Source organism: Poecilia reticulata, linkage group LG2 (assembly GCF_000633615.1).
Source record: "Poecilia reticulata strain Guanapo linkage group LG2, Guppy_female_1.0+MT, whole genome shotgun sequence".
Classification (NCBI taxonomy): Eukaryota; Metazoa; Chordata; class Actinopteri; order Cyprinodontiformes; family Poeciliidae; genus Poecilia; species Poecilia reticulata.
In genome coordinates, this window is record NC_024332.1 from 33050029 (window position 1) to 33063998 (window position 13970).

The following is a 13970-nucleotide window of genomic DNA, read 5'->3' on the forward strand; positions in this document are numbered from 1 at the left end:
TCATTTTCAGAATCGGACGATTTTTATGTTGCTTTTTAAAGAAAAAGTTTGTGATTGGTGCATCTCCAGTTAATTGTAAAATATGTATCTCCACTTTACCTCCAGTTAATTGCTGGAGATGCACCAGCATCTAATTGGTTTGTAATGAAGGTTTGCAAAATCTATATTACAAAGGCAAACAGTTCTGTATTGTAATATAATTTATGGGTATCTTTCAAAGTAAGACTGCAATAGCAAAGCGGATATAACCCCCGGTTTTACAGTAAGCGCAGCCTTATCTTGGGAGTCATTCTTTACCAATATGAGGTAAAATACATATGAAGAACTATAATATTCAGTCTGTGATTGCCACAGCGTTTTTTTATCCTACATTGGAGGCACACTGTAATTGTTCATTAAAACAAGATTGTGCTTTGGCCGTTGACGGAGGATCTCCAGACTAATGAGCTCGCAGAGACGCTCGGGCCATGTTTGATCTTAAGCTATAAAAACACAAGGACCAGTATTTCTCTGCCCAGATATGAGGATGTGCACACACACACGTATTCTTCCTGAAGTGCACGTTGCAGACTGTCCAACAAGGCTCATTTGTTCAAACAGAGTGAGAACAAAGAGCAGGTGGCACACGATCCTTCGCACCTGCCAAAAAGACTGGAGAAAAGAACAAAGAGGTTGCTTTATTTAGAAAAAGGGAAAAAAAATGATAAAAAAGAAGAATGATATAATCCTGACATAAAAAGAAAAACTGTTTGTATCATTTGAAAATGATGAGCAGTAGTATCAATAAAAAGACTTTACGCTATCAAAACGCCACAATATTTCAGCTGAAGTCTGGCTCATGAAGCACCATCCGGTTGCCGTCACGCATGTAGCCTCGCCAGGCAAAATGCATCCATGCTATTATTATTCGATCTGGATATAACAGCGAGTTCTTTAAAAAGAAAAGTAGATTCTCAATATAAAGGGTGTCAAACTTAAAGTTTAAAGGAACATATTTCTTTAGCTACCCACTTGTGACGACAGAGTAGGCTAATAAAGACATCATCTGGATGCAAAAATTGTTCAGTCTGTATATTAATTTTAAAGTTACAGTTTGGTTTCAACGTCCCGTGCTTTAATTTAGACACAAATAGAAGATAGATTGATTACACAACAACAAACCCCCATGAAAAAGCTCAGTGTTTTAACAAGACCGTGTGTGTGTGTGTGTGCGTGTGCGTGTGTGTGTGTGTGTGTGTGACACCTCAGTATATTTTCATACACAAAACAACTTATTATCATTTGGCTGTTTGGCTGATACCTCTACTATCTAAGAGTTTTACATTTGCTCTGCATACTTTATTGGCTATTTAACCCTGTAGTCAGTCTAGGAACCTTCAAGAAGTCACAGAATAGCATACATGTTTTACTTTTTTTTTTGCGCAATCCACAATAACACAAAGCTGTCTAAATAGAACAAAAAGTGCTGATTCATGATTCATTAGCAGTCTGGCCATGGAGTGAACCCCTGCAGCTGGTAGGGCTTGCTGCAACTGAACTCCAATAACATAAGGAAATGTTGCAAAATGTCTTGCAAGTATTTTGTTGTAAAATAATTGAAACCTCACTACGCTCTGGAATCTCATTATAAGCTTGACTATAATGTCTAGAAGTTGATAATATTTTAATGCTGGACCAAAACTTATTCGTTATATCACAATTATTAATGATCTTTGCTGGAGGAAGACGCATCAGGTTGACTCAGTTGTTATTGAGAGACATATTTTTCTTTTCATTTAAAAATTCCAAGTTATAATAGCAGGAGACATTAAGAGAGGAGTATGACAATGGAGGGCAGGGAAAATGCACCTTAAATGAAATTAGCAGAACTGTGGAAGTCCAGTTCTTTGCTCATAATTATTTCATGCCAGCTTTAGGGCAGAGAAAACTCCCATCCTAACCTCTTAGCAAATGAAGCAGGGCCTCTGGAGCAAGTTACAGACCGTTTGCACAGCTGAGACCAGCTAATTAAATGAAGACTGCTTCGAACCGTCCTTCCTGTCACCAGGCAGCACACTACACTTGCATCGAGGCATAAGAGTCACCATTTTGACTGTGGAGATCTACGAGGCTGACTTATTTTCCTTTTTTTCCTTTTCTTTCTTTTCAGGCGCTTTCCTTTTATTTCAAGGCAGAGTGAAGCAATAGTTTCGTTTGCTTTAATGATGACTGGGTCTTGCATCCGTGCTTCCTTCTTCTTAGGGCAATGTCAGGAGGAACTCAGAGCGCGACCAGCAAATCAGGCCATCTAACAGCACGTCACTTTGCTGCCATGACTCCGACACACACCACAAGTTCTGGGAGCTCCTCGCTCAATTTACGGAGCCGGGACACAAAAACCGTGGCGTTCTACATGCTCTTTAGCCGTTTGAGAGTCACCGAGATTCAGGACTCTGAAGTGCAAACTTGAGATAAGTCTGCAGAGCAGAATAGGCTATAGAGAAAATGACAGGCGCAAAGGCGGGAAAATAACAACTCTGAAATGAAAAAAAAAACTGGAGCAAAAGAACATCTCTTACAGAGCTATGTAAATAAGTAGGCAGAGTGGTGAAAAGCCCAGATGATTGGGATTCATTGCTTTAACAATCTGAACATGGCACACAGTGTGCACAGCTGCTTCAGGCCAATAAGAGAGCCATCTGAGTGTCCAGAGCCATGAAAAGGTAGCGCCACAATGAAGGATCACTTCAAAGAACTTGTAAACAATAGCTGACCCATTTCAATCATGTGTGCTGGTAGATAATCAGCTAAAAATAAACACGTCCTCCTCCGTTTCAAACATCACTCACCAGGCGTGGGCAGACCAGGACACAGCCAGTGAATATTCACATCAAAATAAAACATTCATGTTGGAAAATAAATGTCAAATGAGATCTAATTTAGCATGAAGTCTAGCTAAAGGTCCTGCAGATAAGATCTTATACACTGAAGCATCTTGAAGGGACATCTGTCACTGCTTAATGTGCTTCTGCCCTGTCTTCATGGATTCCCTCTAAAAGGTCACCAGTAAAAGCTTTTTAATGCTCCGTAGAACAATCTGCATCCACATTCTAAGACCTGAAAGAAGCACAACATGCTCCGAATCCATCTGCTCTTCCTACAAAAGGAAAATAAAATATCTAAAGTGACAATCTGCTCTGGAGGCAACTACCGACTAAACAATCTAACCGATCTAAACTACATTGCTAAACTAGATCGCGACAGCTAACATGTGCTCACCTCATGCCCCCCAAAACGCTGCCCCAAAGAGCAGATGTTAGTTTAGAGAATATAATCGGTGGGACTGAAGTAAAGGTGCCTAGCGACCTCCAGGCGGGTGTAGTTGTGGAGGATCCACGCCTGCAAAGGGCTGTTGTTACAGTACTCCACAGTGGGGCCGTAGGTGCCGTCCTCCAGACGGCTGATGGTCAGGCATGACTGGGTGATGATGTGGAGGAAGGTGTGTTTCTGCACGGATCCAGGAAGGAAGAGGAACACATGGTTGTGAAGGCAAGTAAGATAATTATTTATATTCTCTAACTGGGGTGTCAGGTTTTTTTTTTTTTGCAGCAAAAACAAACAAAGCTAAAGAGAATCATAACTGGAACAAATTGTTTCAACCAAACTTTGACACTACGTACAATTTTAATAGTCCCAGTTGAGGAAAAACTGTTTACTACAGTCTCAGGCTTCAGGTGTATTTAAAGGCATTAGTATGAATGCCTTTAAATACATTTTTAAAAATTATGCCAATTTTTAAAAAATGTTTATAAGCGGATGTGGCCACCCTAATCTTTAGCTTTCTCTACTTTAAGTCAGAACTTTGTCTTGGCTGCTCCAATGAGTTAATATTACTTTCACTTAAAAGAAATACAGTGGTAAATTGAGAAGATAACTTTCAACTTAAATCTGCTAGAAATAATTTGGATTAATTTGGAAGGTACACATGTTTACCTATTGTGAACTTTTATTTTAGTATAAAACTTTGTGAAACCATGACAATATTGTGAAATCTTGGTATTTTTGTAAAAACTGATCATACCGTTATAAATCTCATTTCGGTTTATGTCTAAAAAGCAGACAGTCTCAGATGATTATATTTTAGATAGGCTGCTTATATTTAAATATTGAATATTTTGTGTATTTAAGATAATTCAGTTTGCATTTCTCATTCACAAATTTTCACACAAGCATAATGTAAATGTCATTCATGAAATGTTAACAGAATTTTGAAATGTTAGCGGCACATCTTAAAAAAAAATTAGGACAACAGCTTACTTTTTTTGACAACGCATAACAGCATTTAAAATTAAAAGAGGCTGCAATTAACATTACAACAGGAATATGAAAACTTAAATGTGTTAAAGCGAAACTGATGACCAGATGGAGTTTTCCACGGTTCTCTAGTGACCCAGGATTCAGACTCTGTCAGTCACACCTGTGCTAAAAATAACATTGACCGCAATAGTCGTGAAAACCCAACGCTGTTTACCGGTCTGGTCTGCTTCATTCATTCATTATTTATTCACAATTTTTTTTTTCAACTTTACGAAAGCGCCCTGAGAACAAAGCGTAATTAAAGAATTTCCCCTGGGGTTTTGCTCGGTGCTTGATGGGAACAGCCTGTAGGCTTCTTCGCCTCGCTATATCGAAACATCAGCAATGTGACAACTCAATCACTCACAGATTACACTGCTGGACTTTTCAAGCATCTCTCCGGAGATTTGAAAATTCATAAATAGTTAAAACACAAATGCTTTTCCAGTTCCATAAGCCCTAATGTGTTTTGACCAGTCAGGCAATGAAGTCTTAAGACGGCTTAGGGAAGAATATTTGTACTTCTCCCAGGAGCATAAAATGTCGTGCTGTGTCTTGTACACAACATCTGCTTCTTCATTTGGATGAATATTAAAGTTTCAATTTGCACAAACAGGAGTGTAAGGTAAAATGAAACCTTGGTGTTTAATATTCAGAATAAACCAATGCCATTAATCTTACTTTGATTTCCTCTTTTGCTCTATGGAGCAGCAGATCAATAAATTATGACATATGTGTGGATTTGTTTTGTATAAATTATATGTTTTGTATACATTTAGCAAATGTGTCTTTTGACAAAACAAAAATGCAAACAGGAGTAAGTGCTTACAAAGCATTATATGTATATTAATTATAATTTTTGATTACCAAGAGGTTCTCTTGGCTTCTTTGAAAGGATATTTGCTACAAAATTTATTTGTATAAATGTGTCTTATTTTATCTGTAATCACTGAAATTATAAAAAATATCACATTAAAAGGAAATGAATAAAGCTGTAACATTCAGTGACATTTTCCACCACCTTTTTTTCAAGCTAAGAAAGAAAGCTTTAGATTTACATATTCTAACCTAAGAACCACAGATTCTTCAAACTCGCTAGAGGATACCACTGCACTCAGAGCACAGGACATAAGCTACAGGGAGATTAAGGCAGGAGAACTTTGACAGCTTACCTCAAAATCATACTCCCACTTGCCAACATACTATATGAAATGAGAGAAGATGAGAGGAGACACAGCTGCTGGATGGAAATAGCACCTCGACACTGAGCTGCTTAAAAAAAATAAAAACCTACAAAAAACACACAACACCATCTAGTGGCAGAGAAGAGGCATCACATTTTCCAATTTTCTGCCATGTAAATCCTATTTTAGTAAACCGCTGCTTTCGATTTGACGACATAATCCTCASAGGGMAAAACCCACTGTCCCACTGCCTCCACTTGGACTCTGGTTCTTGCAGGAAACTCAGATCCTACCTCGGAGTCGTACTCAAACATCTGGTTGCCCTTCATGTGGTGACACTTGAGCATCTTGACGGGCCCGTTGAGCCTGGAGACATCCAAACAGAGGTCATCCGTCCGGATTTCTTTATCCGCTGTGTAGGAAAAGACCTGGGGAATGCAACACAAAGATGAATGAAAACACAATGAATCCATTCCAAAGGTGCATAATACTTTTTTTCTCTGTACTTTMCACAAAAGTACAGAGAGAATTTTCACTCTTTTAAGCTGCATGTTTGAGTATAARCATCCAATAAAGATTACAATTAAAGATCTTTACGGATAAACTAAATAYTGGACCCAAAAGGGACTAGTGTACTTCTTATCACAGATCAAATCATACAGAAAAAAMCCCAAAAAAGTAAAAGGTTCAAACGGTTATTCTCATTGRACAAGATCCCAAATRTAATGGCTGATTAGTTACCAATTAGAGACAATTAAGTCGATGTTTTTGAGTTTTCATCTCAAAGACTTGGAGGGACAAAAAAAAATTCAAGGCAGAACTGCAAGTTGGCCTGCAAACCTGGCTCGGCAGGATTGGGACAACATTTTAGCAAACTATCATGAAAAAGCTGTGTAAAAATACTTAATTGTTTAAAAAGGCAGTTCTCCTAACTACAAAACGTATCTAACCTTCTGGCTTTATTTAAAGTTCAAATAAATAACATTGATTGCAGATATAATAATTAGATGCAAGAGCCTCCTGTGAGAAACTTAATTTCTTTTCTCAATATTCTGCACATTAGTTTTTCCAAACATATATTTACTAATTACAGTTAAGTGGCTTTATTTTAACTCCAATGGTGGCTTCTTTCTAACATACAGCTGACTTGTCAGAGCAGACGTTTAAAAACTTTTTCAATTTTGTTKGTATTTGTATAGGTGTGGCCGAAAAGCTAAATATGCTCTCCTATTCCAGGTTTTTCAATCATTTTCCAGCAGACAACAGTTATTAATCACCTTATGCACTGAGAAAACACCAATAGTTTTGCAATAGCTCATTCTTTTTTAGCACTTTGCTGCTTTGTGAACAATTGGGGATCCGGTAGGYGATCAAAGGCATGTTTRCTGCCCATTCAAAAAAAACACTTACAATTTAAACATGAAGAGCTGATAAAAATATGAAACTTTATACAAGTTAACAAGGTGTCAAATACTAAAAGGTGTCCTTTTTTCTGTATAATCTATACATTTTAGGAAGATATGCTTAAAAGAGAGAAAATAGTTTGTTCCCTCACCTGGTTTCCACCCATGCCATGACAGTTGAAAAAGCCAACTTTCTCATTCTCCTTTCTTCCCATGTTGTCCACACACTGGTTGGTCTCCACATTCCTGATCTGCAGGCAGGTACAGACCAAKAATTTTACTATTCAAAGCATGTACTTTTCAAAACGGTCAAACAATCCATATCGTCTTGTAAATGGTCAGTTGTGTATTTCTAAGCTGCTAAAGTCAGATCACATAAACGTCACAGGTCTGAATATATTTTCCAGTTAGAAAACCCAAGATGGATTGATGATGGCAACAGTGACGGAAACCACTGCAGCTAATTTTAACTGGCATCTATCAATGGCTTTTATCAAACAGGGCAGTTATCCAGCTTGCTGTTTTTAATGTTTTTACCAAACCATCCCAACGATATGACAAAATATGAAGTTTTTTTTTTTTTACAGAAATACAATAATTATGAGTTTATCACCATGCCCTTGTGTTGAAACACATCTGTAAAAGAATTATAAATGGTACACTGACACATTTAGCCAAACTCAAAAATGTGGCTCTAAAGGTGAATTTGCCTCCTTGCCAGTTCACATCCTTACTTCATATCTATTCACTGTAATTTTCCCCTCCCTACTTTYCACTGATAAGGCCCAACTGACTCAAAATTATTAATACTCCTGGCAGAAACCTGTAGTTTTTTCATGACACGTTACATCCTTCTTTTGTTTTCAGTCAGTGCAAGTAAATGGCAAAATATTTAAATGTGTAAATTATCTGATTTTTACCAGGTTTTAAAATTATTTAAATCTGACCTCAACTGTAAGAAAGCCAGTCCACACCTTTCACTATGTACACATGTAACATGTACACAAAATTTGAAAAAGTTATGACGGGTCTTTCTTCTAAACACGAGCTTGAGTCCAACTTCAACCCATAAGAACTAACTATAACAACTCACATATTGACCCATATTGTGTCAAGTGGCAGATGTTATCAAGGCTTGTCGCAGCTTCCATTTACCACAAGATTTTCTTAAAATCATTGTGATGAAGATGAAATATAGACTGTATTCTAAGCTTAACATGCACAACTAAAACATCACAATTAAGAAACATAAAACCCAACAATCTACAGAAAGGCTGACAGTGTGTTATGGTAATTGGGACTCAGTCAGAAGAAGTCTGGCTCAGAGGGAAAGGAACGGGGAGCGGTGACAGAAAAAGATTCAGCTCTTTTACAACAGGATGACAGAGCAGCAATGATGAAAATCCTCCCATTCCCAGCTGTTTGATGATTTCAAGTTCTTTTCACCATAAGTTTTTTATACTGACACTACTTTTTAAATAGCCATTTACCCCGAGGGAGACATGGCTCATGTCAGTTCTGCCTCTAACCAAAGCTGCGCTGGAGCAGACATGCATAAAAAGGCAAATCCGGTTAGTTAAAGAAAATACTTTCATCTCGAGTTAGCAGGAGCTCGAACTTGTATTATCTTGCTAATGCGATGGTCACATTCTTGCTGCAGATCAAACCCTTACTCCTGCAGCCTGCTTTCGTTGCAAAAACTAAAAAATAAACGTAATAACGTATATTGTTTATTTAGATATGTAGGAACTTGGAAATTTTGTGAAATACATTTTTACTCACCAAGTGGAGATCAGATAAATTGATACATAAGCCTTTCCCCACTCCCTCTGTACACAGAATAACTCTGTAAATGTCTCAGATCAATATCGGCTGAGTGAGCATCCAAGCGGGACTTTGTTATAAGTATTCAATACAACAGACTGAGTATGGCTGCTTCTATCTCATTTTCTCCAGCCTTTCTCGGGTCCATAGAGCTTTGCATTTATCTCTCTGTAATATTGTTTTTCTGAAAGCACAGATATGCATGGCATGGTCCCAATCAATCATAAAACAACCTAACTTTCAATTCAAAATGTGAWAYWTRYRKTTTWWWTWTWTTTTTTTATTACACAATTGTACATCATACAATTCKAGAGAATTGTATGATGTAAAACCACTAAAAAATGATTTATAAGGAAAGCAGAGATCTTATTTTATGACCTGCAGAGGACCGCCGACTTGAAATTTGTCCTGCAGATAGTCAACTGACACCCTGCGAAGAAAGGCAAGCCACCAAAGGTCACTGCTAAAGAAGATGGCTGAGTAATGTAACTTCGTATACTAATGGAAAGCATAGAGGAAGGGAAAAAATGTGATAGGACAAAGTGCTCAAGCAACAGATAAGTCTTGAGAGGAGTGTAAAGAAAAGCCTGATCAAAAAGTTTATTTATGTCAGCAATTAAAATGTGAAACTGATTTCTGTTTTGATGATTATGACTTACAGCTAACAAAATACTAAAATATATATATATTTTTTAGAAAATTACACTTTTAGAAGATATTCTTATGTCTTGAGAATCACCTGTACCGGGCAAATGGTAGGACAAAAAGAAAAAAAAAAAGATAAAAATTAATGCACAAGAGCGCTCATACTTCACCAAGTGAGAAGTATCTTCTTGGGATCTGGGAGTCAGGGTAGATGTTCTCTAGATACCAGGAAAATGGTTTACACTTCAAGGCCTCTCGGAGAGCTTTGCGGGAGGAGACATCTCCGTAGTCCACCCGCATCACACCTGCAGGAGTCAACGGAGGAGTTAATCACATTTATCGGAGAGTGTCATCAGGCCGATTTCAGATTCTCCCGTTCTGAAACAACTGCTCTGCTTTCTTGCATCACCATGAAGAAACACCAGAGGGCCTTTTCCCTCACCAACACGCCACAGCTCTGCATAAAAAAAATTGTGCCACGATGTTAATCAGGGAGGGATTTTCTCTTAAGTTATACATAATTAACCTGGTCTCTTGAGTCCATTTTGCACATACCAAACAGCAGCACTGTTTAGGTTAATGCTGCTCTTAGAAACGAGCATCATGCTGCCAAATAAAAACAGCCTGATGCATCAGCACTGTTGAAACCGAAAAGAAGGGACGGATTAGACAGCAACTGGGCACAGACACAAGCTCATCAAGCAGATGGTTTGTCTTGGAGTGCCTCTCGAGGAGTCATAGCTCGCGTGCAGATAGATGCAGGGTGGTAATTTATTATGAAAGAGCTTGATTGCAATGAGGAGAAAATAGCACAWTTTACAAAAGCCRGCCAAAATGTGTGACCAACAGCAGTGYGCGGCAAAAACTAGTCGAACAGCAACTGAACAACAGGACATGCACCTTCAAATACCAACACACGCTTACCATTTAACACAGAAKAAATATTTACAGTGTTTAACAAAAGCATTCAGACCCCTARAAGTTGTGTCACATTACAACCACAAGCCAAAATATTTTATTCATAAGGCATGGAAGCTGCGAAGAGGCCCACGGAACCTCTGGAGGGGCCGCAGATATCCACAGCTCAGGTGAGAGAATCTGTTGACAGGATAGCTGTTATGCTGCACACATTTGGCCTTGGGAGAAGAGTGGCAAGAAGTAAAGCAATTGGGAGAAGAGTGGCAAGAAGTAAAGCAATTGGGAGAAGAGTGGCAAGAAGTAAAGCAACAGTTGAAAAGAAGTCCTACAAAGTTAACTTAAAATTTGCAAAAGGACAAATAGGGGACAATACAAGCATGCGAATGTAGGTCAGATGAGTGGAATGGTTTAGACCAAAGCACATTTTTTGTGTTAGAACGGCCCAGTCAAAACCCAGACCTGAATCTAGTTCAAAATCTGAGGCAAGACTTGAAATTTTGAGCACTACTCTAATTTCACTAGTTTCATTTATTGATGTCAGAATAAAGGGAGTCAAATGGCAATGGACACCAGATTTCCATTTTTTGAAAATTTTTAAAAACATGTCTCTTTTTCCTTCTACTTAGTCACGCAGTATATGAGTTGGTTTATCACATAAAATCCAATTCCAAGTGTGTGCAACACAGCGGTTGTGACTACTTTCGCAAAGGACTGTAGAAGGCAGATAATATCTTGGAGAACCAGAAGCTTCTTTGATCCTAAAACACTCTGCTAAGAAGGAAAAAAGGAGGCAATTACACTTTTATTAGGAAGGCTATAGGGCTCTCCAAAAATGAGGCAACACGGCGTGCTCCTCTGTGCCAATAAGTGAGCGCTGGCAGCAGCAGAACAGCTCAGATCATCCTCAATAATGTCCAGGAGGAACAGAGAGGCATTGCTGGGCCACAGCGCACAGCAAAAGCCATCCATCACAATGCTGGCTCTGTCTGCACACCTGCCCGTGGAGAGTCCTGCCTGACCGAGCCGCGGAGAAGGTCACAATTTGTGGAGGGAGATACACAGATTAAGGATGATCCCTTATAGGTTGGCGAGCCATCTAGAACACTTAGCCAGAGATTTCCGGAAAAGTGATTTCTGCTAAAGGGTAATCACATTACTGAGACAACAGATGGAGGGGTACTCATCTCTCAAGCTGCACAGCCCTGTTGCTCTAGTTTTTCCATATGCGCCGCAGCCCCATTGGAGGAAGGACCRGTTTTGACAAATTTCTGAACTTGAGTTCACGAGAGCGCTTAAAGCGCGTCTGAAGGCAAAACTGAATTAGCCTCCTTTGAAGATGACACAGCAGCCTCACATTCCAGCATATGAGCAGAGAGAGAAATGTGAATTATTAAATGGATGAAAAGAAAAGGACTCTGTAAGAGAATAAAATAATAAAATAGACCAGACACCATCCTTTCAGAGCAATTTGCTAAATGTAATATCAGCAAGCCCAGAATGGACGGGTAATGAGGACTGTCCGTATCTGCTTTTAAAGAGGAATGTACGCTGAATAAAATATAAAGCAAATCCCTGACTCATCTATAAATTCCTAAAACCTTAACACATCATTTTTAAACGGTCTGAGACGTGCTCTTCTATTATAAAAGTGGGGGAAAAAAAACAAAAAAAAACATGTAGCTGCAAAGCAACAATTGCTTTGCTCTGTACCTGGTGAAATGATATAAAAGAAGTCTTTGAATTCGTCCATCCAGACTTCAGCCAGCCGTCGGTTGTTCTTGTTGATAACTTGGCCTGTTCCTCCAGGAAAGCTGTACGGAGTGGCCTTGCGGANTCCTTGCCAGTTCACATCCTTACTTCATATCTATTCACTGTAATTTTCCCCTCCCTACTTTTCACTGATAAGGCCCAACTGACTCAAAATTATTAATACTCCTGGCAGAAACCTGTAGTTTTTTCATGACACGTTACATCCTTCTTTTGTTTTCAGTCAGTGCAAGTAAATGGCAAAATATTTAAATGTGTAAATTATCTGATTTTTACCAGGTTTTAAAATTATTTAAATCTGACCTCAACTGTAAGAAAGCCAGTCCACACCTTTCACTATGTACACATGTAACATGTACACAAAATTTGAAAAAGTTATGACGGGTCTTTCTTCTAAACACGAGCTTGAGTCCAACTTCAACCCATAAGAACTAACTATAACAACTCACATATTGACCCATATTGTGTCAAGTGGCAGATGTTATCAAGGCTTGTCGCAGCTTCCATTTACCACAAGATTTTCTTAAAATCATTGTGATGAAGATGAAATATAGACTGTATTCTAAGCTTAACATGCACAACTAAAACATCACAATTAAGAAACATAAAACCCAACAATCTACAGAAAGGCTGACAGTGTGTTATGGTAATTGGGACTCAGTCAGAAGAAGTCTGGCTCAGAGGGAAAGGAACGGGGAGCGGTGACAGAAAAAGATTCAGCTCTTTTACAACAGGATGACAGAGCAGCAATGATGAAAATCCTCCCATTCCCAGCTGTTTGATGATTTCAAGTTCTTTTCACCATAAGTTTTTTATACTGACACTACTTTTTAAATAGCCATTTACCCCGAGGGAGACATGGCTCATGTCAGTTCTGCCTCTAACCAAAGCTGCGCTGGAGCAGACATGCATAAAAAGGCAAATCCGGTTAGTTAAAGAAAATACTTTCATCTCGAGTTAGCAGGAGCTCGAACTTGTATTATCTTGCTAATGCGATGGTCACATTCTTGCTGCAGATCAAACCCTTACTCCTGCAGCCTGCTTTCGTTGCAAAAACTAAAAAATAAACGTAATAACGTATATTGTTTATTTAGATATGTAGGAACTTGGAAATTTTGTGAAATACATTTTTACTCACCAAGTGGAGATCAGATAAATTGATACATAAGCCTTTCCCCACTCCCTCTGTACACAGAATAACTCTGTAAATGTCTCAGATCAATATCGGCTGAGTGAGCATCCAAGCGGGACTTTGTTATAAGTATTCAATACAACAGACTGAGTATGGCTGCTTCTATCTCATTTTCTCCAGCCTTTCTCGGGTCCATAGAGCTTTGCATTTATCTCTCTGTAATATTGTTTTTCTGAAAGCACAGATATGCATGGCATGGTCCCAATCAATCATAAAACAACCTAACTTTCAATTCAAAATGTGAWAYWTRYRKTTTWWWTWTWTTTTTTTATTACACAATTGTACATCATACAATTCKAGAGAATTGTATGATGTAAAACCACTAAAAAATGATTTATAAGGAAAGCAGAGATCTTATTTTATGACCTGCAGAGGACCGCCGACTTGAAATTTGTCCTGCAGATAGTCAACTGACACCCTGCGAAGAAAGGCAAGCCACCAAAGGTCACTGCTAAAGAAGATGGCTGAGTAATGTAACTTCGTATACTAATGGAAAGCATAGAGGAAGGGAAAAAATGTGATAGGACAAAGTGCTCAAGCAACAGATAAGTCTTGAGAGGAGTGTAAAGAAAAGCCTGATCAAAAAGTTTATTTATGTCAGCAATTAAAATGTGAAACTGATTTCTGTTTTGATGATTATGACTTACAGCTAACAAAATACTAAAATATATATATATTTTTTAGAAAATTACACTTTTAGAA

The 13970-nt window shown here is 38.3% G+C and overlaps 1 protein-coding gene across 4 annotated transcripts in view; it reads right to left on the reverse strand.

Annotated features, from left to right (window-relative positions):
* Positions 1 to 6: 6 nt before the first annotated feature.
* Positions 7 to 13970, reverse strand: part of LOC103461676 (polypeptide N-acetylgalactosaminyltransferase 13) — a 39891-nt gene continuing 25927 nt past the window's right edge. For 2 of the 4 annotated variants that reach the window (XM_017303569.1, XM_008403973.2), the window contains 6 exons: positions 12020 to 12134; positions 9557 to 9696; positions 7075 to 7173; positions 5813 to 5947; positions 5508 to 5537; positions 7 to 3486 (listed from right to left, as the gene is read on the reverse strand). In XM_017303569.1, the coding sequence (XP_017159058.1) occupies positions 3301 to 3486; positions 5508 to 5537; positions 5813 to 5947; positions 7075 to 7173; positions 9557 to 9696; positions 12020 to 12134 (705 nt within the window). In that variant the 3' untranslated portion in view covers positions 7 to 3300. The remainder of the gene's footprint in view (positions 3487 to 5507; positions 5538 to 5812; positions 5948 to 7074; positions 7174 to 9556; positions 9697 to 12019; positions 12135 to 13970) is intronic. The other 2 variants (XM_017303574.1, XM_008403977.2) reach the window with 2 other exon arrangements.